At 55.6% G+C, this 25,833-nt stretch overlaps 2 protein-coding genes and 1 long non-coding RNA gene across 9 annotated transcripts; 2 read left to right on the top strand and 1 right to left on the bottom strand.

Annotated features, from left to right (window-relative positions):
* Positions 1-242: 242 nt before the first annotated feature.
* SIRT2 (sirtuin 2) lies at positions 243-17,913 on the bottom strand. Of its 5 annotated transcripts, none has more exons than XM_042968185.1 (16): positions 17,483-17,585; positions 16,559-16,605; positions 13,561-13,609; positions 13,218-13,331; positions 10,453-10,494; positions 10,190-10,296; positions 10,031-10,087; positions 9,461-9,529; positions 5,160-5,289; positions 3,297-3,356; positions 2,978-3,033; positions 2,711-2,787; positions 2,569-2,620; positions 1,304-1,374; positions 1,115-1,181; positions 243-995 (listed from the first exon to the last, which is right to left on the bottom strand). In XM_042968185.1, exons 1-16 carry the CDS (start codon positions 17,496-17,498, stop codon positions 837-839), a joined length of 1,173 nt encoding a protein of 390 aa, XP_042824119.1. In that variant the 5' UTR covers positions 17,499-17,585; the 3' UTR covers positions 243-836. The 5 variants fall into 5 exon arrangements, with proteins under 5 accessions (XP_042824119.1, XP_042824121.1, XP_042824122.1 ...); XM_042968187.1 differs by lacking the exon at positions 16,559-16,605 and adding an exon at positions 13,787-13,900 and having other exon boundaries at positions 17,483-17,539; XM_042968188.1 differs by lacking the exons at positions 16,559-16,605; positions 17,483-17,585 and adding an exon at positions 17,826-17,913.
* LOC122234021 lies at positions 3,028-6,308 on the top strand. The gene is made up of 2 exons (XR_006211709.1): positions 3,028-3,081; positions 5,913-6,308. It is a non-coding gene; the product is annotated as an uncharacterized LOC122234021 (long non-coding RNA).
* NFKBIB (NFKB inhibitor beta) lies at positions 17,696-25,808 on the top strand. 3 transcript variants are annotated; one of them, XM_042968190.1, is made up of 6 exons: positions 17,696-17,717; positions 23,070-23,175; positions 23,255-23,588; positions 24,471-24,559; positions 24,649-24,909; positions 25,659-25,808. In XM_042968190.1, coding segments are annotated over exons 1-6 (888 nt in total). In that variant the 5' UTR covers positions 17,696-17,715; the 3' UTR covers positions 25,755-25,808. The 3 variants fall into 3 exon arrangements, with proteins under 3 accessions (XP_042824124.1, XP_042824126.1, XP_042824123.1); XM_042968192.1 differs by lacking the exon at positions 17,696-17,717 and adding an exon at positions 17,855-18,129 and having other exon boundaries at positions 23,462-23,588; XM_042968189.1 differs by lacking the exon at positions 17,696-17,717 and adding an exon at positions 17,855-18,129.
* The last annotated feature ends 25 nt before the right edge of the window (positions 25,809-25,833 follow it).

Here is a 25,833-nt window from a genome sequence, read left to right as displayed (position 1 = left end):
GGGGGCTCAGACCTTAGGTGACTAGGCTTTGGAGGAAGGGACTCTGGCCGTCTGGGGGCCCACGGGGAAGAGCCACGGGGCTGTCACAGGCCCCGGAGGGCTGTCACAGGCCCCGGAGTCCCGTCAACACCCTCTGCTGTTTCTCGTAAAAGCCTGCAGGTGTTCTAGTCTCCATGCCACCCGCCCTCCGGCTGCTTCCCCGTGTGCCCGCAGAAAGGAACTGGGAGGCTGGAGAGCTGATCGTTAGTTGTTTTTGTTTTTAATTTGTCTCCAATAAGCAACATTATCTGCCCCTCCCCGCATGGGAAGTGGGTCCCAAGGGAAGGGGACCGGCACCCGCTTCGGGCGTCGGAGGCACAGACCAGGGAGGCCTTCAGGCTCAGCTCCCCCCACTGAGTGGGAGTGATGTTTGAGGGGCCCGCCCAGGGTAGGTTGGACTGGCCCTACTTGGCCACAGGCCCCGAGGAGCAGTGGAGGGCATGGGGAGCCCTGGGAGCCCTGGGAGCCCTGGGGCCCGGGGCGGAATAGTTAGGAGTTTAGAGGCGGCCCTGGCCCGGGGAGCAGTTAGAGATGAGGGGACGTTGACCCTCGGCCCTGCGGGTGGTTAGAGACCGCGGGCTGTTACAGTCGGGCTGCCCAGGCCTCGGCCCCTGGGAGGTGTTAGAGATCTGCCAGGGTCAGGGGGCTGGGAACCCAGTTTTGAGAGGAAGTGGTTAAGAGACTGGGACGAGGTTCTGAGCTCCCCAGATGAGAGCCGCAAGTTAGAGGGGGCCAGGGCTGGCTGGGGCTCTGCTGTCCCAGATTTGCCGGGCATCCTTCCCCGGGGGACGTGGCTGTCACTGGGGTTTCTCTCCCTCCGAGGTTCTGGCCTCCTCCTTGTCAGGAGGTGGGGACTTCCTGGGCGAAGTTGAAGGGTTGGGGTTAGGGCTCCCCGACCCCGCCTGCTGGGCATCTATGCTGGCATGCTCCTTCCGGACGAGGTCCTCCAGCTCCTTCTGTGGGGGGCAAAGTTCACCGAGGTCAGAGGTCACCATGCATCCTGGGGTCAGAGAACCTGCGGGGCAGGGGACTAGGGACTGGGCTCAGGGTGGGCCGAGGTGGCCCAACTCCTTACCTTCCATCCAAGGAGGTCAGCAAGGGCCAGGCAGCCCTGGTCACAGTCACCCAGCCAGGCCACGTCCCTGTGAGTGGGACAGTCAGAGCTCCCAGGCTTGTCCCAGGCCCCTGCCCGCTCTTCCCAGTCCGTGTATCTTCACACCCTCCCTCTCACCTTGGCCCTGACCCTCACAGGCCCAGGACTCACCGGTAGGCCTTCTTGGAGTCGAAGTCCATGCCTCCTCCCAGGCCCATCATCATCCCCAGGAAAGGGTCAGTCTGTGGGGGTGTGGGGGGGGCGGAGCTCAGAGCACAGACCCTGGAGCCAGGTGGCCTGAGTTTGTTCCCTGCTCTGTGACTTTGTTCAAGTGACTTGGCCTCTCTGAACCTCAGTTTCCTTATCTGTAGAGTAGGGGCAACTACCAAACACTCCTAGCCCTGGACCGTCGGCGGGTTAATACTTAGAAAGTACTTAGGGGGCGTCTGGCTGGCTCAGTCGGTAGAGCACGCCACTGTCTTTTATTTTTTGATGTTTATTTATTTTTGAAGGAGAGATAGAGCACAAGCAGGGGGGCGGCAGGGAGAGAGGGAGGCACAGAATCTGAAACAGGCTCCAGGCTCTGAGCTGTCAGCATAGAGCCGGACGTGGGGCTCAAACCCAGGAACCGTGAGATCATGACCTGAGCTGAAGTCGGACGCTTAACCGACTGAGCCACCCAGGCGCCCCTAGAGCACACGACTCTTAATCTCAGGGTCATGAGTTCAAGCTCCATGTTGGGTGTGGAGCCGGCTTAAGATAAAAATTAAAAAAAATTTTTTTTTCACATTTATTTACTTTTGAGAGACAGAGAAAGACAGAGTGTGAGTAGGGGAGGGGCAGAGAGAGGGAGACACAGAATCCAAAGCAGGCTCCGGGCTCCGAGCTGTCAGCACAGAGCCCGACGCAGGGCTCGAACTCACAAACCGTGAGATCATGACCTGAGCCGAAGTCGGACGCATAACTGACTGGGCCACCCAGGCGCCCCAAGATAAAATTTTTAAAGATAAAAATAAATACAAAAAGGAAAGTGCTTAGGACAGCATCTGGCACATGGCACGTTTGGCCTGTTGGAGGAAGCAGCCCTCACCAGGGATGAGGGAGGGAGGCCACCTCAGGAAAAGAGCCAAAAGAGGGAGGGGGCGCCTCCCGACCAACTCGCCCTGACTCTTCACTTGCAGGAGGCACAGAGCTCCTGTTCTGGCTCGGGTTGCTCTGAGTTGGGGTCTGTCACTTGGTTCAGAAGAGTCCCGAGCGACCCAGGGGCCTGTAGAATCTCCGAGTCGAGGTGGCCTGGCCTCTGACCCTCCGGGTTCTGGAATCCCTGGCCTGAGCTGAGGGGTCCCAGGTCTCCAGGAAGGCAGCGAAAGGGAAAGTGGGACCCGGGTGGGGAGGGGGAGGGGAGGGGGGGGGGGCTCCGATAAGAGCCAACTCACCTGCCCGGTCTTCTCCTTGTTGATGAGCAGGCGTGGGGTAGACAGGGGTGCCCTGGGGGGTGGTGAGCCGAGTGGTAAGGACCTGTCCCGGCTCCCCCCCTCCTCCCCAGAGGCCCCCCCGTGGTCCCCACTCCCAACCTACTTGCCGATGAGGGATGCAAAGGGCTGCACCTGCAGCGAGGTGCCCATGATGAGGAGAAGGTCCACCTTCAGGAAGTCCTACGAAGCGGGGGGGGGGGGGGGGGGGGGCGGTGAGGGTTCCTGAGGCTCAACCGACTGAGGCTGCGCCGCCTCCCCCTGCTTCCCACCCGCAGCTAGTTGGGGAAGCCACCTGCCCCCGGGGAACGCCCGGCTGCCCCTGTTTCGGGGGAGCGGGGAGCGTGGGGCGGGCGGGGGATGGGGCACTTACTGACTGCATGCAGGAGAAGAACCTCGCCGGGAGGTTCTCACCGAAGAACACGATGTCTGAGGCAGAGTTGGATGGACACACAGACACAGACACAGAAAGAGAAGGTGAAATGGGAGGCAGAGACAGTCACATGGAGAGAGAGAGAGAGAGAGAGAGAGAGAACAGGCAGGAGCAGGAGGCAGACCCAAGGGCAGCGGGGGCAGGAGCTATGGAACCCCTTCTCCGTGGGGGCAGATTCAGGGCACTGGTCAGGGACAGAGGGTGGCCAGGGGTGGGGTGGACGGGGCTCGTGGTGGGGGCGGGGGGGGGCCGGTCTCACCAGGCTTCACCACGCTGTGACATTTCTCACACTTGGGAGTCACCTCGGAGAAGATCTTCTCTGGGCGTGGGGAAGGGGAAGGGAGAGGACGACGTGAGCCACTCCGGGCCCCGGGGTGTGGGGCTGCAGCCTGCCCGCCTCCTTCGTGGTCAGCACACACGCCCCAGACCCTGGGGGGCCTCCGGGGTGTCTGCCCTGCTCCCCTCTTAGAGAGCCACCCCCCCCTCCCCCAACCCCAGGATTCCCGGGGTGTCTCCCGGCACCAGGCTACAGCTATTGAATTAAGAATAAACACAAGAACAGATGAACGAGCAGAAACCTGTCCTCAGAAGGGGCAAAGGATCCCGCCCACCCCCACCTGGGCGAAAAAGCTCTCCGGGTGGGTCTGGGAGGGGAGCCCTATTTTCTCCTGGGTGAGAGGCCTAGTGCATCCCAGGCCTGGTGCCAGAGAGGCAGGAATATGCAGATGACCCTGGGGTGGGGACACTTCCTTAGGCCCAGCTGCTTCCTGTCCCCTGGCTCTGTGACAGCCACCTCCACACACACACACACACACACACACACACACACACACACACCAGCCTTATGACAACCACGCTCCTTACTGCTTATTGATTAAGGACGCTGGGACGCGCTGGGACACGCTGTCACAGGCAATCCACAGAGCCCTAGCTGATTTGTCCCACTCTTGGTTCCTTCCTTCGACACGTATTGACAGAGCACTGTTTTACTGCCTGTCATTTTCTGAGGGATGTCGGCACTGACAGCAGGAGATTGTGCGGGCGGCGCGTGGGCCACTGCCGCCAGCGACACGGGACGGGGTCGCGTGCGTCCCCCGCCCCCCCCCCCCCCCCCCCCCCCCCCGCGCCAGAGCTATTCAAGAATCGTCGCCCCGGGGGTGGTCAGCTGGCGTTTTAGCAGAAAGGCCACACTCCGGAGGTCCCGCTACAAATGCTGCAGCTGTCCCGTCTCACACAGACACCAGGGGCTTTGTGAAACCAGCATAAAGAGTGTCACAAATGGCTTTCCCTGGGTGAAATGCGTGACTTCTCAGCCGCACAATGGATGTCAGGCAAAGGCTCTCACTGGCATTCGAGAAATGTGGACCGGCCGAATTTTTTGCCGCCCCCCCCCACCTTTTTTTTTTTTTTTGACACGCTGCCCTTCCACGAACAGGGACTCGGACTTTAGCAAGCCCCGTAGCCTGCGCCTCTAGGGCCAGCCCTCCGCCTTCATCCCTGACCGAGCCTCACACTCCATGGAATCTGCTTGCCCGAATCCGACTCACGGGCTATCGGATCCCGTGCCTCTAGCACAGGGCTGTCCAAACGTGGTGGTCGCGGCCCTGGCTTTTAAAGTCTCAACTCATAAAAACGACAAGAAAGGTGAAAAATTCAGTTCCCTGGTCACCTTGGCTGCCATACTGGAGAGCGCAGATCGGGAATATTTCCCTCCTCTCACTCTCAGAAAGTTCTACCAGACGGTTCTGCTCTTTGCAGAATGCAGCTGCGTTTGCCTCCAGGAGCCCCTCGTGTACGGTCAGATCAGAGCCCCTCAAAGGGCAAAGGGCGAGGGTGTCATGACCGCAGAGAACAGACCAACTGGTGGCCTCTGTGCCAACGCGCATCTGTGCGGGTGGCTGAATTCGGTCCGGAGCTTGCTTCCGTTATAGCCTGCTTGTGAGCTGGCGCTGGGAGCGATGAAACCCCGCTGCCCCCTCCCATCTTGGGGGGCGGCCACTGCCTGCTAAGAAGAGCCACAGAGCAGGACAGAACGGGTGCCCGGGGGGCGGGGGGCGTGGAGGCCCCGTCGGTGGCTGCTCGGCAGGGGGCCTGCCCTCGAGGAGAGCCCGGGGCGCCTCACCTTTCATCCAGCTTAGCGTGTACTCCCGTCGGCAGAGGGCGCTGGTGCAGTGTGACGTGTAGAAGGTGCCGTGGGCCTCCACCAGGTCCTCGGGCTCCAGCCCCGCCACCCGCTCCAGGGTGTCTATGTTCTGCAGGGAGAGGAGGCAGCGGGAAGAGGCTCAGCAAGGAGACACATCCCTCCGGGGCAGCAGGCGGAGCGGGGCGTTGCCAGGAGGAGCCTGCAAGGGGCGGGGTGTGCCCGTAAAACTCCTCCGGCCGCCCCGGTAGTGCCACTGAAAGTGTCGAAGTCGCAGATGACTCAAGGTGGGGCCCAAACTCCTCTGTCTGTGAGCCCAGGCCCACGGCCACCGTCAGCCCGCATGGGGTTCTTCTGCACACTCAGACACCTCTCCTAACGTCTTTCCGGAAATTTGTTTCATCAGGGCCGCACAGCGTTAGTGCCACCTGCCAGAAATTTGTCGAAACTAAGGTACAAACCTACAATGCCTCCGTTGTAAATAGAGCCCCCTCAGATGTGGCATCCTGGTGCAGTGCGCAACCTGCACAGCTGTATGTGGCAGGCCTGGCCAAGCAGCAACATAGATAAAGGAATCAGGAGGGTTTATTTGGTTCTTTGCCATCACTGTCTTCCTACTTAGCAGTCGGCTTTCTCGCCGGGGGCTGTTTCGGAGATGTCATATTAACTTGCGTTCTTTTAAGACACAGGTATTCTCCGTGTCAGATCAAGCAAGGCTATTCTTCTCTTCCACAGAGACATATGTGCTCTCATTTTGCTTCGAGCACGCAGCCCCTTGGGAGCAGCTTTTGTTTGCCCGCGAGGAATGCTGTAGAGGCAGGTGGTGACACAGCACACCCGCAGACGCCACACAGAGACGGCCGGTCACGTGCGGCCCGCAGCTGAGACTCCGCGAGCAGCCAAGAGGATTCTCTTTCAAGGGCAGACGGCCCCAGCCGCTCTCTCTGCTCCCTGCCAGCGATCAGCCTGTTCCCCAAATGCACAGACAAGAGCCACTGTTCCCAGACTCTCTGCAGCCTGTCCCCTCCCCTGCATTAGTTTTGCCTTTGTTACTTGACTCAGTCTACTGCCTCGCTCGCTCGTGAGCCAGCAGTGTGCGTGCAAAGAAATAAAGGGCCTGTAAAAGAACTACTTAAATGCCTCTGTTATTCTCTCAGGCCACTTTTGATAGAGAAACCACAAACAAGAAAACAATGAGGCTGACCTGTATGTTCCGATATTCAAATGATCTCTCCAAGATGTTAAAAGGCACAGAAGAACAAAGGCTATGGGAAAACTATATATGAATGTGTCTATTTGTTTGCCTACGTATGGATTTTTTTTTTTTTTTGAGAGAGAGAGAGGGAGCAGGGGAGGGGCAGAGAGAGGGAGAGAGAGAATCCCAAGCAGGCTCCACACTGCCAGCGTAGAGCCCGACACGGGGCTCGAACCCACGAACCGTGAGATCGTGACCCGAGCCGAAGTCGGACGCTTAACCGACTGAGCCACGCAGGCGCCTCTGAAGTCTGGATTTTCATCTGGAATCTCTTGCTTTTTAGACCTTGGCTCACTTTTTGTTTCAAAACACCCGTGTCCCCCCTGATGGACACGAAGGCAATGGCAGCTTTGAAAAAGCTGGGGCGCCTGGCTGGCTCAGCTGGTGGAGCGTGCAAGTCTTGATCTCGGGGTTGTGAGTTCGAGTTCTCACGCTGGGTGTAGAGATTACTTAAAAATAAAATTGAAAGAAAGAAAGAAACAAACAGAGAAAAAGAAAGGAAGGGAGAAAAAGAAAGGAAGGAAGAAAAAGAAAGGAAGAGAAAGAAAGAAAGAAAGAAAAGAAAAGAAAAGAAAAAAGAAAAGAAAAGAAAGAAGTGGCTATGGAAAGGTCTTCCACACAAGAAGCTAAAGAAAGCCAAGTACAAGCCCTGTGTGGAGTGTAGGTGCCACGTATATATTTAAAGGACCAGAAGCTGCCTTGCTGTGGCGCTCACAGTGGCTTGAGCGAACAGGGCGAGCGTTCTCATGTTTGAACGGATCCTTGTATCTTGAGATAAAAATAGCGTCATGCGGAGCTCCAAAAACGCTGTGTCATCGCAATTCAGAAAGAAGTGAAGACAATGTGTTCCAGAAAACTGGGGTCAGTGACTCAAAAAGCGGCCGAGGTTGACGGAGAGGGTGACAAGTGTGAAAGGCAAAGAACGGTTTCGTGACACATGAGAGGGGAACACGGTTCTCCACGTTTATCTGTTTTCTGTAATAGGCCCTTCTGGAGCGGCAGGTGCAGTCAAATCCGTGCACGAAATACCGCGAGTAGGGGAGAACCGCCTGCGCCTTCCCCCGGACCCCGGCACGGATTTATGCCGGTTTCCACGCACACACAGCCTGCAGTCCGCTTGCTTCCCAGGGAGGGCTCACGGGGTTCTGCCTCAGGCACAGCCGGGCAGTGAGCGCTCAGGGCGGCCTGCCGGCTCCACCTTCAAAACAGATTGGTAACCCGCACACTTCTCCCCTCCTTGGCCCCCACCCTGGGCCAGCCTCCATATTCTCCTGCTTGGACCATCGCAGTAGCTTCCTCCCTGGTCTGTCCCCTATATGCAGCCGGAGGGACTCCTGGCTCAGGTCACGTCCCCTGTCCTGCGGCACCGTCCTACTCAGCGGCGTAAAGGACAAAGCCCTTCCTGCGGCCCCAAGATCCCCCGCGGTCTGTCCCTGTCACCTCACTGAGCTCGCCTCCTCCATTCTCTACTGCCGTCCTCTCTGCTCATTCAGATCCAGCGTCTCGGACACGCCGAATACGGTCTCACCTCAGGACCTTTGCCCTGGCTGTTCCCTTCGGCTGGAACACACTCTCCCCTCCAGGTCTTTGTCTAAATGGCCCCTTCTCAGTGAGGCCTTCCCTGACACCTTGTTGACAAGATGTCCTCCTTATCCATCTTGCCCAGTGTCTCTCTCCCCACATGAGATAAGCAGCTCTGGGGGCGCGGGGATGTCGCTGCCAGCAGGGCCTGGCACGGGGCCTGCGCTCTGTAAACACTCGTGGCGGAAGAGGACTACGAGGGCCGTGCTGCAGATTTCAGGAAATCGTGCCCGGAAGGCACTGGGCTTCGAGTGAGCGTTTTGTATCATGTGTGAGCCACGTCCTGTGGATAAAACTGACTCTGGGAAGAGAGGTCGGGTTTTTGCTGAGCCAGGGGAGTGGGGGGGGGGGGTGTCCTCCTGGAAGGAGGCGGCTGTCCCTTCCCCGGCTGCCACCACCAGCCCTGGGCAGCTAGGCAGGAGCGCCTGACCCCATCTGAGAAATCTGGACTTAAAAATTCATCCTCCCCCTGGTGGCAGCCTCGCGGGCTGCAGGCTCCACGCAGCCAGGTGCGGGGAGAAGTATTAGGACTCCCGTTCACGCTCACGTATTCTCTCTTTTATAATTTTGGGTTCTGAGGTCTCACGTAGAGCGTGATATCACTGCTACATTACGTAATGTATTAAAAATAATTGTTTTAATGTCTTTATTTTTGAAAGAGAGAGACGGAGGGAAAGCAGACCGGGGAGGGACGGAGAGAGAGGGAGACACAGAATCTAAAGCAGGCCTCAGGCCCGAGCCCGACGCAGGGCTGGACGCAGGGCTCAACCCCACGAGCCGGGAGATCATGACCTAAGCCAAAGTCGGATGCTTACCCGCCTGAGCCACCCAGGCGCCCCACATCGAGTAACTTCAATGCGTATTCACAGGCACTCGTAAAACACGTATTCATAAAACGGAGGTAGAGGCGCAGTTTTTACCGTTAGGGGTGCGAGACCCCCAGAACATCTTGCTGACTAGTCCAGAAGCCAACAAGGTGAGCCGTCCTTGCCAGAGAACCCCAGGGCGAGGCCTCGGCTAAGCACCTGACACGCGTGAGCCATGGCCCGTGGCACGTACAACGCCTTAGGGCACATTATTTAAAGGTGCCCCTTCCTAACGGCTCCGTGTCCAGCAGGTGGAAAACGGTCATAATGCACAGATCCGGTTAGACCGAGTCACTCCGCGGCCGGGTGCGGAAACCCCTAACCAAACACGAGATCTACAGTGCCCATGGCAGCCCCCAGACGTGAGGTCCTGTCTCACTACGCACGGGATGGCTCCCAGAGGAGCTCGCTGTCGCGCCACCACGGACCCGAAGGGTGAAGCTGTCCTGGCCTCTGCTTCACAGAAGGGGAAACCGAGGCTGAGAGGGGCTAAGGGACGCACTGCGGGCCAGGGGGCGGGGCACTGAGGCTCCAGGACCACCCGGCCAGCCCTCCTCCCAGGGACGCCCGCGGCCGCCTACCTGCGTGTAGCAGCGCAGAAGCAGCCCTTTCTCCTTCAGCAGGCGGATGAAGTAGTGACAGACGGTCGGCTGCGGGGGAGCAATGGGAACATCGTGATAATGACACAGCACGTTCGGCATGAGCCAGGAACTGTTCTAGGCGCTCTGGCTGTTTTACCTCATGGAACCATCACACGTCGGTCTGGGTGGGGGTGGGGGGGGTGGGCGGGGAGGGGGCACGGACCGGCACCAGCCCCATTTCACAGACGAGGAAACTGAGGCACAGCTTGCAAGATCGCACAGGTGCAGAGTTGGGATCCGTACACAATCGGCCTGGCTCCCGTCTGGGGTCTTACGTGTACTGTTAATTCAGGTAAGCCTTCCAAGAGGTTTCATGGGCTCTCATCAGCTTCGTTTTACAGATGAGAAAACTGAGGCTCAAGGTCACAAGGGCAGGAAGTGAGCGACCAGGAGTTGGACCCAGGCAGCCTAGAGCCCATGCGACATTTGTCTGAGAGGCCCCAGGGGAAGCCTTCCCATGCCTTGCTGTTCCCCCACGCTTTCCTGTCCACCAGGGAAAAGAGAGCTCACCTTGAACTGTCCAGGGTAGAGTTCCTTGGCAAGAGCAAAGAAGGGCTCTGGATGTTTCTGTGGGAGAGAGAACCGGAATCCTGACGGTGAGCTGAGCCCTGCGGTCAGGGGATCCCTTCCCCCCACCATTACAGACGTTCCTCCCCGGGCAACACACACCTTGAAGTAGCCAATCTCAAAGATGGCCTCCGGGTAGGGAAGACGGTATTTCTCCAGGTTGGCGTAGAGGCCCGTGGATGGGGAGCGGAAGTCAGGGATGCCCGCGGCTGGGGGAGGAGGGGCGGGGAGCGATGGGTCAGGGACCTCGGCCCCATCTATACCACATCCTCCTCTGTCAAGGGCCCAGATGTGGCTCCCCCCCAGCCTCTGAAAGGGGGGGCCCCCAACGTGGGGATGGCTACTGGGGGAAGGGAGGCACTTACACGTGGAGATCCCAGCTCCCACCAAACAGATGACCCTGCGACCTGGAGGAAAGGAGTTTATGCATCATGTGACAGTGTGCTCAGCTCCCCAACGACAACGTCCTAGCCCCCAAGACTGTTTACTCAGTGCCAGGCCCCGGGGCCAACGTTTCAGATGCGTGGATGGCCTTCCCAATCACCTCGAGGCAGGGGGAGTTAATGCGCCCATTATACAGATGAGGAAACCAGGGCTCAGGGAGAGCAAGGGTCACACAGTCAACTGAAGGAAGAGCCGGCATGGGGACAAGGAGTCTACGGGTTGACATTATGCCAACTTAGATTCGAGAAAAGGCCACTCGGAGGGAAGTTTCTCCTTCTGACTAGTTCTAGAGAAAGCGCACGAGATCTTAGTGAGAAGGCTGGGGGGCACAGGTGTCCTGGCGAAGAGCTACAGCTTATTGTAAAAAAAACCTCTGGCCACACCTCACCTTTTCTTCCCCCTTAACTGTTTGTTTGTTTTTGAGAAAGAGAAAACACAAGCGGGGGAGGGGCAGAGAGCGAGGGAGACACAGAATCCGAAGCAGGCTCCAGGCTCTGAGCTGTCTGCACAGAGCCCGATGGGGGGCTCCAACCCGCGAACGGTGAGTTCATGACCTGAGCCGAAGTTGGGACACTTAACGAACTGAGCCACCCCGGCGCCCCCACGCCTCACCGTTTGGACACAGTCTTGGATGACCATCTATTTCTAGCATATCATACACATTCTTTCCTGCTCACCGGTGAGGAGGGAGGTGTCTCAGTTCAGATCTCCCCTCTGGGCTTCAGCTTCCTGCTCTGTAAAATGGGCATCCTTACAGTACTGCCTTCACGGGGCCGTCGAGAGAATGAATTCATTCATGTAAAGCTTAGATCAGTGCCCGGCACTGAGCAAACACTATATACGTGTCTGCTGTTATTCTTTTGAGTCAATTGTACTTCGTGAGACCCAGGATTTGTACACATGTAGGCACTTTGTTCCGCCATTTTCCCCAGCTTTCAGAAAAGAAGATAGGAAGGGGGGCCTGGGCGGCTCAGTCAGTTGAGCGCCCGACTCTTGATCTCGGTTCAGGTCATGATCTCCACTGTTCGTGAGATCAAGCCCCGCATTGGTCTTGGTGCTGACAGCGTGGAGCCTGCTTGGGATTCTCTCTCTCTCTCTCTCTCTCTCTCTCTCTCATTCTCTCTCTGCTCCTCCCCCTCTCAAGATAAATAAATAAACTCAAAAAAATGATAAGAACAAAAGAAAAGAAAACGGGAAGACACGGTAGGAGCTGAATCATTTCAAAAAATCCTCGGGGCTGTGCAGAAATAGTCCTATCGCCTCGTCAGCTGCTGGCCGGCGGACAGCCCTGCCACGCGGTACCCTGGCACCTGCCCATCGCTGATGGACAGACACAAGTGTGAGGCCCCTGAACCGGCTACCTCCGGCGTGTCCTGTGCAAAAGAGGACGGCAAGGGTGACGAGGCCCTCCGCTCCGGGATGCCCTCGGGCCAGGCACAGCTGGGGCCACACGGGAGGGAGCACGTGGTCTGGATTCAGGGGGCCTGGGGTCGAGTCCTGACTGCCTCTTGCCAGCTGTGTGACCCTGCAGCCAGTCACGGCCTCTCTGGGCCTCTGCTTCCTGCTCTGTCCAGATCACCCTTGTGATGACCTCACAGGTACAATGTGAAGATCAAATGACAGGGCGCCTATCAAGCGCTTAGCTCGGTTGCTGGCATATGGTGAGGGCTCGGTTAACTGCTGTCCTTCACTGTTGCCCCTCGTAGGCGGCCTTAGAGACAACTGTCCTAAAACCCAGGTGCAGGAGGACGGAAGGAACAAAAGCTTTGTGGCCATTGCCTGTGTTCTCTACGGGGCGCACCCTGGCCAGGAGGAGCCCTGCAGACGGCTGGCCGGCCTGCCCCGGGAGAGGGAGGCTCAGGGCACGAAGCCTGGATGCCTGAGCAGGGAGCAGGCAGCAGCCCGAGGACAGGGAAACGGGAGAAGACGTCCCCAACAAAAGGCTGTTCAGGACCCTCAAAGGGTCGATTGTTCTAGTTGAGGACTGCCGAGGGCCCGGTTTCCCAGACTCTGGTGACCTCAACTTGCGAGAAATATAAATGACACTGACACGGTGACCTAGTAGAGAGGCACCCACGTACCAGCCCTGAAACACGCTTCCTGTAATACTTGTCATAGGGTCCGCGGATCTTGCTCTGTTCCGGGCCCTCTTCCAGGCATTTCCATCTCTGTTGATTTATGGCACCCTAAGGACCCTACGAGGTATTCCTACTGGCATCACCTTCATTCTATCAAACAGGCCCGGCCGATCAGCAATGGATGTGTGACCCGGGTCTGGCCAATCAGAGACACGGAGATGGGTTTTGGGATAGGAGTCTGACCCAACGTGGCCCCAACAGGAGCCACTCTCTGCTCTTTGGCCTGAACCATTTTGCTCGAACCACTGGAAGAAAGATGACCTCTTCGGTGGGAGGGGCTAGTCCTGGCCTTCGGGACTGCCAGGTGCCACCTCTACCTCAACATGAACCCCGGACGGGGTTATTAAGGTTTCTGACATCATGGAAGCCTCTGAATCCAGCAGTGCTCAGTGCTGGGTTTTAGTGAGAGGGGCGGCACCCTCTTCCCGGTGTAATAAGCCGTGTGCGTTGGGCTCCTCGTGTTACTTGCCAACAAAAGGTGTGAATGGCGAATGGCTCAAGTGGCCGGGGCAAAAGCAAGTCAGGGGCAAAGCAGGCCCGGGTCTTACAGCGCTCGCTCTGCATGTAGCGGGTCACCCCTTCCAGGGTCAGCTCGTCCAGCAGCCGCTCCTTCTGGGTGCCCAGGCCCAGCGTCTGGGAGAAGAAATGCCGCAGGAAGTCCACTGGCCAAAAAGCAGAGAGAGAACAGCAGGGTGGGCGTTCGGTCCGGGTGCTCAGGGGCCCCGCCCCGGGATCCCCCACCCACCCTCCCGCAACCAGGGACCTCGGGCGCTGGCTCCGCACCCATTATGACATACTTTGAACGTCACCTTCGGTGGCGGCCAGGGGCAGAAATGGGATCCCTGCCCGAGGCGGCTCCCCCGGGACCCCGTTCCCGGGGAAGATACTCACTCTCGGCCTCTCCGCCAGCCGCTCCTCCCTCAGTGTCTGAATCTGAGTCCTGGAAGGGGTGGGGGTGGGGTGAGCAGGCCCCAGAAGTGGGGTGAGGGAGGGAGGAGAGGGGAGGGTGGCAGCCGGGTCTGGGGGAAAAGCCTCCGGCTGGGAGTGGGCCCGAGGAAGTGAGGTGCGGTGGGGGGCCGGCGTGCGGGCTCTGGGGTGGGCTGCCTGGGCTGGAAACCTGGTCCTGCTACTCCCGAGGAGCGCGCAGCGGCCTGTGCGTTCTCGGCTGTTCTGAGCCTGACGCTCTGTATCTCGGGAATGGAGCTCGGAGGGCCCTGCCTCGGAGGGCCACCTGAGATGAAGTGGTTAACCTACGACAGGTGCTCCAAGCAGCAGCCGGCGGGGTTCCGGTGCCCCTGCAGCCCCCCTCACTCCGGTCTCTCCTGCGAATGATGCCAGTGGAGACGCCTCGGTCCTCACCCTGGGGCCCTGGGCTCTCCTGCTCGAAGCCCCGGACACCGCCTTTCCGACACATCCATCTCGTTGTATACTCCTCCCCTCGATCAGGCCCCCAGATGGCGGGTCTGAGACTCTGTCCTGGGCCTTCCCTACTTCCTCTCTCCACGTTTCCTGGGCTAGCTGCCTCATGGCCTTGGCCCGGGCATTGATGATGCTACCTCTTTGTCCCCGGATACGGGGTTCCCGCAGCCTCCTGGATGCCTCCCCCCAAGTGACCCCTGCCCTCTCTTTCCCACCGTGTTCCAAACTGGCCTTAGCATCTCTCCTGAACCTGCTCTTCCTCCTAGGTCCTAGCTCAGTGTGGCTTCTGTCCCCGAGTCTTTGTTTCCTTTTCCTGCCCTCCTGCCATGATGCGTCCCCCTGCCCAGGGCTCCACCTGGGTCCAGCCCCCTCCGGGGTCCCTGTCCTGGCCTCCTCCCTGAGCTCCTAGCCTCAGCCTTCACCTCCGATCTACTCGACGGTCCTCGGGGTGATGGCCTGGCTGTGTCAGGCCACCACCCCCTCGGCTCCAAGGGCCCCTCTTGCTGGCTTCTCCAGTCTAACCGTCCAATCACCCCCGCGTACGGAGTCTGACATGATGTCAGCCCCAAGATGGCAGGGACTTTTCGTGTTCGCCGCCGGATGCCCAGCACCAACCAACAACAGGGTCTGGCCCCTGGCAGTTGCTCCAGAACCATCCACCACTGAACGAACGGATACCTGCTGTGCGCAGGGCTGGGTCCTGCAATGGACCTCGCAAAAACCACAGTTCTGACCAACCCATTCTCCTGCTTAAAACCCCTCCGACCAGCCCCTCACCCATCATTCTCTGCTCTGGTTCCAAGCCTTTTTGAATAGGAACTGCCCTTCCAAACGTATTTACATTTTTTTTTTTTATTATTATCGCTTTCTAAGATTACATAAGCTTTGCAAAAACTCTGGCCATTAGACAATGTACGACTTGAGGCGCTTGCCTCGAGTTCCCTCACCCACCCCGGGTCAATATAACCACTATTAACAGCAGAATGGCAATCGCTCTAGATTTTTTTCTCTGCCTATAAAACTCACTATTTTTCCAGAAATGGGTCCTACCATAGTACGATGCTGCACCTCGCGGTTTCCGCAGAACAATATATTATAGATCCAGCTTCTCTTTTAAAAAAGCTACATAGTGTTGCATTGTAAGGACGCACTATACTTCATTTAACCCGTCTGCTGACAGGCATTTGGGCTGTTTCCAGTTTTTGGCCTGTCACAGACAATGCTGCAATTTACATCCTCGGATCTCTCTTTCTGGGACTGAGGATCCCTTTTGAACATTAAACCTTTTGCTGTGACAGTGGTTGAGCCCTAGGAGCCAGGCGAGGGAGAAGCCCTGGCCTGGCAGGAGGCTTTTACCCCCTCAGCGTGGCCCTGCCCCGCATCTGTCAGGGGCTTTAAGCATTCCAGCTTCGGCGCTGCCCTACATCTGAACAGTGATCTCGCGTCTGTGGGTGGCCTGGCATTCTTTCAGCAGCGGACAGTGAGGCTCTGTGGAAGGACTCGAGGGCCCTGCCCCGCGTGTGGGAGCCACTTGGCCTAAGGGGGAGCCGGAGGTGCTGGTGGGGCCTTCAAGCCTCTGTGAGGTGTCCTGTCTACCTCTCCCTGAGGTGTCCGGAAGGCAACGTGCCGGGTGCTGTAGGTTGCAAAGCAGTCCCTGCTCTTCTAGCTGGGGGACAGAGGACAAGTCGCTTAACAGCTCTGCCTCGGACTCCTCATCTGTAAAATGGCCACAATAGGCCTTGCTCCCCCCAGGGATTCTGGGAAGACGACATGAGATGATGTACACAGAGCCCTGAGCAGAGTACCTGGCTGGAATAAGGACTCAATAAATGCTAACCTCGAATATAACAAGCTAACCACTCCCAGCCACCTGACTGCTGACCACATTACACACTTCGTGTCCCCCAGTCTTTGCACAAGCTGTATCCTCTGCGTGGAGTGCCATTTCTCACTCTGCCTAAGAAAATTCTAAGTCACTCTTCGCTCACTGTGATGTGTCTGTATCTCAGTCTGACTCCTAGCCCAGCCTGTGGATTCCTCCTGGGAAGGGACTGGCTGGAATCCCTGTGGCCCCACAAAGTTTACTCTTCCTTGAGCTACTTTCAGAATCACCCTGTAGGGTCATTTTCTAGTCACTTGTCCATGAGATCTGTGAGTTCTGTGATCAAACTGGGTATCTGTCTCTTCCATGCCAGGCATAAATGAAGTTCAGAAAGGACAGGGGTAGGGGGCAAGGAAAGAGAAAAGTTTGGGAGGGCAGGCCTGGAGTTAAGGGGGCACACCCCTCTCTGACAATTCCCAGAATCCACCATTCCCCAGGAGGCTGAACCGGGAGTTGGGGCAAGGGACTGGGGCAGTGAGCTGAGGGCCCTGGGGTAACTCTCTCCCCTCTGCCACCTCCCCCCCCCCAGTGTGGGGTGCGGGAACAAGTGCATCTCTCTCCTTCCCTCCACCCTTCCCCAAATCTCACCTGAGCCTCCTGCACCTTCCCTGCCTGGGTCTCCAGAGGGTCAGAGGCTGGGGGAGGAGGGGGAGCAGACGTGGTTACAGTGCGGGGCACAGTTAAGGGGGAATGAAGGGCTTCAAAGCACAAGGGCAGGGGGCAAGAAGACCCACCAACCTAATTATACTGGGGTGGGAAGTGGTGGCAAAAATGGAGCAGAGGGAGGGAAGGGATGGAGGGGGAAGCAGATATTACAGTGGACAGTACTGGCAGGAGAGGTGGTTAGTGAGAGACAAAGAGCCTGGGGCAGGAAGGTTTAGGAGAGGGAGGAGAAAGTAAGGCATACAGGGCAGGATGAGGACTTAGGAGAAGTGAGGAAGGAAATAGTGAGTGAGTGAGTGTGTGTGTGTGTGTGTGTGTGAGCGCGCGCGAATCCAGGGAGGGTTAGGTTTACAAACAGAGGGAAGTTTAAAAAGGAAGACAAGAGATAAGAAGAGATATTCTGACTAGAGACGAATTTAGAAAGGGAGGTGCAGTGGGGATGGTATGTTTAGGGGGGACGCAGGAACTAGAGGGAAGAGATAGGAAGGGACGCCAGGGGTCCCCTAGCATCCTACAGTTCCCCCTAACAACCAGGTACCCTCAGCAACCGGGTCTGCGGCAATCTAAATCCTTAGCAACGAGGGTCCCCAGCAACCAAGGTGCGAGAAACAGGCGATCGTTAGTAACTTGGGGGACGTGGCAAACGGACCCTCAAAATCTCGCGACCCAGAAACCCAACAATCTAGCAGGATGGATCACTTGGCAACGACCTCCCGTACCCCCAATCCCACTCTCCGCCATGCAGTCCCAACCTCCAGCCCCACCATGCCCATTCTCGGGCCCCGGGGCCTGCAGCCCTCAGCCAGGCCCCGGCGCGGCCCGACCCTCCTACCGGGGCCCCCGACTCACGGTCCGGCTCGGCCATGGGCGCGGGGCGGGGGCCCTCGGTGCTGTCACCGACTGCTCTGTCCCGTGACGGCACCGGAAACAGGAGGGGCAGAGACCTGGCAGAGAACTACAACTCCCAGCAACCATCGCGGATGCATACAGGCTTTCACACAACGTCCGGGGAGCGGCTCTTAGGTTAGAAAGACTTGCGGACAGGAGGACTACGAGTCCCAGAGGGCTCCGCGCCGGCAGCCATGTTGGTAAAGGGCGCCCGGAAAATGTGGGAACGGGTAGAGAGTCGCGGTCCATCTGAATACTCTGATTGGTCATGGTGTGGTAAGGGGGCGGGGCGCGTACTCTTTACCTCACTCTGATTGGATAAGTCAGGGGGAGTGTTGGGGAATTCCCCGCAGGGCGGAAGCGCCAGGACTTCAGGCAGAGCTTAGTTATAGGCGGGCGGCCGCTGGGACCCCTGAGGCGTCGGGGGCTATGGCGGGGGTCGCGTGCTTGGGGAAAGTTGCGGAGGCCGACGAATGGTGCGACAGTGGACTGGGCTCTCTGGGTCCGGACGCAGCAGCCCCCGGAGGACCGGGGCTGGGCGCCGAGCTGGGCCCGGGTCTGTCGTGGGCGCCCCTCGTCTTCGGCTACGTCACTGAGGATGGGGACACGTGAGTGAACCTTAGGCTGCCAAACCGGGCCCAAGGATCCGACGTCTGATTCCTTATTAGTCTCTGAACCCGTCTTCCTAACCTTTCACTCCTAAGTCTAACTTGTGATGCTTGACTTTCTGATCCCTAACCGCCAAGCCCTCACCTCAGTAAAAGCAATTTACTGTCCAACTTTGATCTTAGCGCCTTAATTTCTGATCTTCCTTTCTTGAACTCTGGTTCATAGAGAGCTCCACATCCCTATCCATTGATCTCAAAACTCTATTGATCTTCCTGACCTTATTCCTGAGACCTTTGTTAGAGCTGTAGTTCAGACAGCCCCCCCTCCTGACCTCCTACCTCCAAATATGATCTTTGATCCTTAGCTCCTGCTTTATGAGCCTGGGACTTAGATTTCCAAAATTAATACTTGGCCTTGACTCCAAGATTCTACCTTCTGAGCACTGATCTTAAAATCTTACATTCAAAGAGAAAACGTAAGCTCCATTATAGCAGGGTTCACGTGTGAAATATTTATTGAACACTACCAGGTTCCAGGGCCTGTTTTAGGTGCTGTGATAAAGCAGTGAAGAAAACAGACAAAAGCTTAAACCCTTGTGGAGTTTGCGTTCCAAGGGTGGGTATATCGATAGGACAGATGGACTGACAGGAAGACAGGAAGGAAGCGGGGAGGGAAAAAAGGAGAAAGAAGGAAAGAAAGGGTCAGAGAAGGAAAGAAAGACACAAAGTGAGAATGAGCGAAAGAGAGAGGAAAGGAAGAAAGACAGAAAAATGAAAAACAATATAAAAGAAAGGCAGGGAAATGGTATGTCTCAAGGTAGTAAGGTATTTGGGAAAAAATAAAGCAGGAAAATGAGACCAGTGAATTATTTGGCGGGGGGGGGGGAGGACTCCATGTAGAAGGGACAATGGTTGTAAAGGCCCCTGTGACGGATTGTACTGGGTGTTTTGTTCATTGTGTTCACTCTTCTGTCCTTAGTGACCGAACAGTGCTTGACCCATAATACGCACTCAGGAAATAGTGATCTTTTTGAAGAACCAGCTTAGGTTTCATTAATTTTCTTTATTGGATTTTTGCTTTCTATTTCATTGATCTCTGTTCTGACTTTCATTCTTGCCCTTCTTTTGCTTACTTTGGGTTTAATTTGTTCTTTTTCTTTTTTTTTTTTTTTTTTTTTGTTTCTTAAGGTGGCAGCTGAGCTTATCCATTTGAGACCTTTCTTTTCTAATATAGGTGTTTCATGCTATAAATTTCCCATAGTACTGCTTTAGCAGTCTCACAAATTCTGATATACTGTGTTTTCATTTTCATTTAATTCAATATACTTTCTAATTTCTCTTTTGATTTCTTCTTTGGCCAGTGGATTATTTAGAAGTATGTTATATAGTTTCAAGGTATTTGGAAGGTCTTCCAAATGTCCCTTTTTAAATTGATTTTTTAAAAGTTTTATTTATTTAAGTAATCTCTACACCCCATGCGGGGCTTGAACTCATGACCCCAGGATCAGGAGTCACATGATCTTCTGACTGAGCCAGCCAGGTGCCCTTTTTTTTTTTTTTAATTGCTTTTCAATTTAATTCCATTGTAGACTGAGAACATACTTTATGTGACTTGAATCCTCTTAAACTTATTGAGAATTGTTTTATGGTGGAGAACATTATGTGTGCACTTGAAAAGAATGGATATTCTGTTGTTGGGTGCAGTGTTCTCTATTTTTTTTTAAAAACTTTTTAATGTTTATTTATTTTTGAGAGAGAGACAGAGACAGAGAGAGTGCCAGCAGGGGAGGAGCAGAGAGAGAGGGAGATACAGAATCCAAAGCAGGCTCCAGGCTCCGAGCTGTCAGCACAGTGCCCGACGCGGGGCTCGAACCCAAGAGCCATGAGATCATGACCCGAGCTGAAGTCGGATGCTTAACCGACTAAAATTTTTAAGTAATCTCTACTCCCAACGTGCGGCTCAAACTGACAACCTAGAACTCACAACCATGCTTTACTGACTGAGCCAGCCAGGCCCTCTGGCTTTACTAACTTTCTCTTTGTTCTGTTATTTAAATGGTTGGCCAACTGTGGCCTCCAGGCAAAATCTGGCCAGCCATCTGCTTTCGTAAGGCTGTGAGCTAAGAATGGTTTTTACATTTTCAATGGTTGAAAAAAATCAGAAGAGAAGAATAATAGTTTGCCGCAAGTGAAAGTTACGTGAAATTCACATTTCAGACTGCACAAAGAAAGTTATGTTGGAATACAGTCATGCGGGGTCATTTATATACTGCCAGTGGCTGCTTTTGTATCACAAGGGCAGAGCTGAGTAGGTTAAAAGAGACACGGTAGGATCCACAAAGCCTAAAATCTTTAACTGGCCTTTATAGAAAAAGTTTGCTGACTTCTGCTTTTTTTGGCTTATATGTCATATCACATACGGTAAAAGATGAAAGAACTTCAGAAGAGAATGTATTTCCATTTGTCCCCTCCTGGCCTCCACGTTATTGTTGCCATACATTCTATTTACACGTGTGTCCTAAACTCCCCCATACTTTGTTAGTATTTTTGTTTAAACACTCAACTATTTTTCCAAATTACCTTCTGAAGAGCCTTACAGTAACAAGAGAAAAAAAATCTTCCATATTGACCCACATAGTTACTATTTTCAGTTTTCGTTATTCTTTTCTGTAAGTTCGTATTGTGGTCTGATGTCATTTTCCTTTTGCTCGCAGATTTCCTTTAATGTTGCTTTGGCGATATGGGTCTGCTGCGATGAGTTTTCTCGGCGTCATTATTTTGTCTTTGTGTTTGAAAGACGTTTTCGCTGGGTTAAAGAATTCTGGGTTGACTGTCTGAATACTTGAAAATGGTGCTCCATTGTGTTCCCTTGCCTTATTTTTATTTTTCTGTACTTAAAGTAGTTTTGTCTCTGGCTCGTGTGAAAATTTTGTTTTCATCATTGGTTTTGAACAGGACTTTTATGTTGGGCCTTTGCATAGTTTTTTGTTTTTTGTTTTTTGTTTTTTTTTTTCCAGTATTTCTTGTTCTTGGGAGTCACTGAGCTTCTTGGATCTGTGGATTTGGAAAATTAAATTAAGTGTCTGACTTCGGCTCAGGTCACGATCTCGCAGTTTCTGAGTTCAAGTTCCGCAACCAGCTCGGTGCTAACAGCTCAGAGCCTGGAGCCGGCTTTGGATTCTGTGTCTCCGTCTTTCTCCGCCCCTACCTGCTCGCAGTCTGTCTCTTTCTCTCTCTTTCAAAAATAAATAAACGTTAAAAAAAATGTTCTCTTGTGTTTCATTAAGAATAGCTCTTATTGTGAAGTCTTCAAGTTTGCTAATCTTTTTTTCCTGCGGTGTTTTATCTGCTACTAATCCCATCCAGTGTATTTTTCATTTCAGATGCTATAGTTTTTATCACTAGGAGTTTGGTTTGAGTCTTTTTTTTTTTTTTATCATCCATGTCTCTACTTAACTTTTTGAATGTTTCAGATTCACTTATAATGAACTCTTTTAATGTTTTTGTTCGTTAATTCCAACATCTGGGTCATTTCTGGGTCAATTTCAACTGATTGATCATTCTCATTATGGATCATGTTTTCCTGCTTATTTGCCTACCTGGTAATCTCTGATTAGATGCCAAATATTGTGAATTTTACCTTGTTAGGCCAGCAAGTTGTGGATTCCTATAAATATTGTTGAGTGTTGTTTTGGGGTGCAGTTAAACTACTTGTAAGCAATTCGGGCTATCTGGGTGGCTTAGTTGGTTGAGTGTCTGACTTCTGCTCAGGTCACAATCTCACGGTTAGTGAGTTTGAGCCCCACATCGGGCTCGGTACTGATAGCTTAGAGCCTGGAGCCTGCTTGGGATTCTGTGTCTCCCTCTCTCTCTCGGCCCCCCTTCCTTACTTGCCTTCTGTCTGTCTGTCTCTCTCTCTCTCTCTCAAAAGTAGATAAACATTAAAAAAAACAAAAACAAAAACCAACTACTTGTAAGCGGATTGATCCTTTGGGGTTTTGCTTTTATGATTTGTTGGGTGGGTCCTGAGCAGCCCTCATCTAGGGCTTATTATTCCCCACAACTGAGGTAAGAACCTTCCAGAGTATTCTACCCAAGGTCCTTGGGTTTTTCCTAGTCTGATTGGTGGGAACAGGCATTATTCCTGGTCTCCTGTGAGCGATGGGCATGTTTCCCTAATCTTTTTGGATGGTTTCTTCACACCCCTGCGTTAATCAGCACTCTCCCAAATACTCGAGAGGCCCCTCTGTAGACCCCCCAGGGTCTCTCCCTGTTCAGCCCTCTCCTCTTGGGTTCTCTGTCCTCTGACTCTAGCTGCCTGCCTTCCCCAGCCTCCACTCCTTCTTGCCTCGTATGCAACCTGCCAGGCCCCTCTCTGTGCAGTGTCTACTCTCAAGACGGTAAACTTGGCAATCAGTTGAAGGGCTCACCTCATTTTGTTTCCTCTTTAGGAATCATGGTCATTCATTGCATGAGGACTAGTATCTGGAAAACTGTTGCTTCCTATACCATAGTTTGTCAGATTTTTTTGATTGATTCAGACGGGAGGGAAATCTGGTCCCTGTTATTTCGTCTTGGGAGGCAGTAGAAGTCCTACTTAATACACACCGATTAGGGGCGCCTGGGTGGCTCAGTTGGTTAAGCATCCGACTTCAGCTCAGGTCATGATCTCGCGGTTCGTGGGTTCGAGCCCCGCATCGGGCTCCACGCCCACAGTGCAGAAGCTTGCTTGGGATTCTCTCTCTCTCCCTCTCTCTGCCCTTCCCCCACTCTCACTTTCTCTCTCTCTCTCTCTCTCAAAGTAAATAAATAAACTTAACACATTTTTAAAAACCAAAGCACTGATTAAACAAATATGCTGACTTAACTGACCTGACCCTCCTAGATTCCTGACAGTTGGTTCCAGACTTCTATGCTCTGCTCCCTGTTTTTGTCTTCAGGGCATTGCACTTGGCGGTGATTCATCAGCATGAGCCCTTCCTGGATTTCCTCCTAGGCTTCGCGGCTGGCACCGAGTATCTGGACTTACAGAATGACCTGGGCCAGGTGAGCCCCCCGGGGACAGTTTAGGGCTTGGGACTGGGTTCTCCGTGCACCCCCTGATCCCTGCCCTCTGCTCCCGCAGACAGCCCTTCACCTGGCAGCCATCCTGGGGGAGGCCTCCACAGTGGAGAAGTTGTACGCGGCGGGTGCCGGGTTGCGTGTGGCGGAGCGCGGGGGCCACACGGCACTGCACCTGGCCTGTCGCATGAGGGCACACGCCTGCGCCCGTGTGCTACTCCAGCCCCGTCCCCGGTGCGCCAGGGGAGCCCCCAACACCTACCTCGCTCAGGGCCCCGACCGCACCTCTGACGCCGACCGCCTGCCTGTCGCCTCGTACCCCGACCCCGACTCGGAGAAGGAAGATGACGAGAGCGAGGAGGATTGGAAGCTGCAGCTGGAGGCTGAAAACTATGAGGGTGAGGGGTTCTCAGGCACCGGGCAGGGCTCGGGCTCCCAGGCGGAGCGAGAATTCCTGGCTCTGGGCTCGGTTCTCCTGACTCAAGACCCAGCCCCTTGGGGAATAATACCGAGGCTTCAGGAGCCCAGGCATTGGGAACGGTCCCCAGTCGAGCCCCAGATTACTGAGACTTGGTCATGTGGAACTCGGCACCCGGACCACGTGGGGCCCAGACCTGTCACCCACAGGCCTGGAGCCACTAAGATCCAGTTCTTGGGTCCAGCTTGCCCAGCCTGAAGGCACAGCTCCCACCCTCTCACCAGCCACAGGTTCCAGCCCGCTCGGGACGAGGGAACTCAAGGCCCAGGTTCCCAGAGGTTGACACTGGGTTCAAGGACAGCCCTCAGCCAGGCCTCATGAGAAAAAAGGCATCTGAGTCTCGGCTCCCCCACCTCTAAGCCCGACTGCCTGGACCTAAGCCCCTTCCACAAAGGGACTGAGGTCACCCAGGACCCCGTGTCTAGGACCCACTCCACCTTCTAAGGTTGCAGGCCCTTCAACTACTCGGGACCCAGGAATTTGGGGTCCAGGCCCTTTGTGAAGTAAAGACCAGAGACTCGGTCTCCTGGTCCCAAGATCCAGGCCTCCCGTCCAAAGCCCCCAGGCTCTTCATCCATAAGCCCCAGACATGCCACAAGCCGGGCATTGGCACCCCCAGTAAGTTCCAGACCACCGAGACGTAGGCATTTGGGCTGCAGAAGCCTCTTTGACATACCCAGGAAATCAGGAGCTGTACCCCAAACTCAGTCTCCTCAGGCCACAAAGCCGTCCCCTGGGACCTTGGCATTTGAGGCCCAGGCCCCTCACCCCCATCGTCCGACACCTGTCGCCCTGTCCACAGGCCATACCCCGCTTCACGTGGCCGTCATCCACAAAGATGCAGAGATGGTCCGGCTGCTCCGGGAGGCTGGAGCTGACCTCAACAAACCGGTGAGCTGCCCTGGGGAGAGGATGTGGCAGGGAGGCTTGGCCCCCAGAGTGGGGCAGGGCCTCCCTGACCCCTCTGTTGCGCCTCGCAGGAGCCCACGTGCGGCCGGAGCCCCCTGCACTTGGCAGTGGAGGCCCAAGCAGCCGACGTGCTGGAGCTTCTCCTGAGGGCAGGGGCCGACCCTGCCGCCCGCATGTACGGTGGCCGCACCCCACTGGGTAGTGCCACGCTCCGGCCCAACCCCATCCTCGCCCGCCTTCTCCGTGCACATGGAGCCGCTGAGCCCGAGGACGAGGACGACAGACCCGGCCCCTGCAGCAGCAGTAGCGACAGTGACAGCGGGGACGAGGGCGTGAGTGGGGGGGCAAGACCGGGCGGCCCGGCCGGGGGGTCAGGGTAAACGGGCAGGCGGGAAGGGGGAGAAGAGACATTAGGCAGCACGTTGAGACTGACCTCGGGCTGCTGTGATTCGAGAACTCGGGTGGCTGTGCGGGGAGACCTGGGCAGGGGTGGTGGGGAGCACGCGGGTAGTGGTGGTGGGGAACCGAAGGCAAGGGCAGAGGTGGAACTCGGGCAGAGTTAGAGAAAAGACCTCGATCGTGGTGACTGGTAATGGTACTGGTTGGCAATGGTGGCTGACAGCGTAGGGAGTGATCTCACAGGGCAGGAGTCGGAGAACCTTCAGGCTCCGGGAAGCACTGATTCCAACCCTGGCGGCAGTGGGGAGAGACCTCCGGTGAGGAGGTTGCGTTGGAGAACCCAGGTGGCAGAGACCCCACTCTGGGCAGGGACGATGTTGGGGGGGGGGTGGCGAGGAATCTGGGTAGAGGCAGAGGGAGGGGGCGGAGGAGGGAGACCCCAGTGGCTGTGGCTGCCTAAGTACTGGCAGAGCAGTGGGGCCGGAGCCCAGGCAGTGGTGGTGGGAGAACACAGGTGACCTTGAACGTGGTGTGTGGAAAACTAAGAGCAGGGAAGTTGAAGGATGACTGGGCGAGCTGGGGCTTCGAGACAAGACCCAGCTGTCGGGGTGGGTGGAAGCAGCTGGACAGCAGGCGGGGTGACAGCCGCCTGAGCCCCTGTGCCTGCCCCCTTTGTCCCCAGGATGAATACGACGACATCGTGGTCCACAGTGGCCGCAGCCAAAACCGGCTACCTCCCACCCCAGCCTCGAAACCTCTCCCTGATGACCCCGTCTGACCTCATTGTTAATAGGATTTCCAATTTAATAAAATCCCAGTTCTGACAACCAGAGACCGTTCCCGGGTCCCCGTCTGTC

The sequence above is a fragment of the Panthera tigris genome, chromosome E2, assembly GCF_018350195.1.
Source record: "Panthera tigris isolate Pti1 chromosome E2, P.tigris_Pti1_mat1.1, whole genome shotgun sequence".
Lineage (NCBI taxonomy): Eukaryota > Metazoa > Chordata > Mammalia > Carnivora > Felidae > Panthera > Panthera tigris.
The sequence above is the reverse complement of the archived record's forward strand: the minus strand, read 5'-3'. Positions and strand labels throughout refer to the sequence as shown.

What these genes read in the sequence shown, in the direction of transcription:
- SIRT2 (XM_042968184.1), bottom strand. Translation starts at nt 17,608, where the DNA reads ATGGTTGCTGGGAGTTGTAGTTCTCTGCCAGGTCTCTGCCCCTCCTGT. An exon ending in GGCTGGCGGAGAGGCCGAGA is followed by an intron (nt 13,332 to 13,560) that starts GTGAGTATCTTC and finishes CTTTTTGGCCAG; the next exon opens with TGGACTTCCTGCGGCATTTC. An exon ending in TCTACCCTGGACAGTTCAAG is followed by an intron (nt 9,530 to 10,030) that starts GTGAGCTCTCTT and finishes GCTCCCCCGCAG; the next exon opens with CCGACCGTCTGTCACTACTT.
- NFKBIB (XM_042968189.1), top strand. Translation starts at nt 17,951, where the DNA reads ATGGCGGGGGTCGCGTGCTTGGGGAAAGTTGCGGAGGCCGACGAATGG. An exon ending in TACAGAATGACCTGGGCCAG is followed by an intron (nt 23,176 to 23,254) that starts GTGAGCCCCCCG and finishes CTGCTCCCGCAG; the next exon opens with ACAGCCCTTCACCTGGCAGC. An exon ending in GGAGGCTGAAAACTATGAGG is followed by an intron (nt 23,589 to 24,470) that starts GTGAGGGGTTCT and finishes CCCTGTCCACAG; the next exon opens with GCCATACCCCGCTTCACGTG.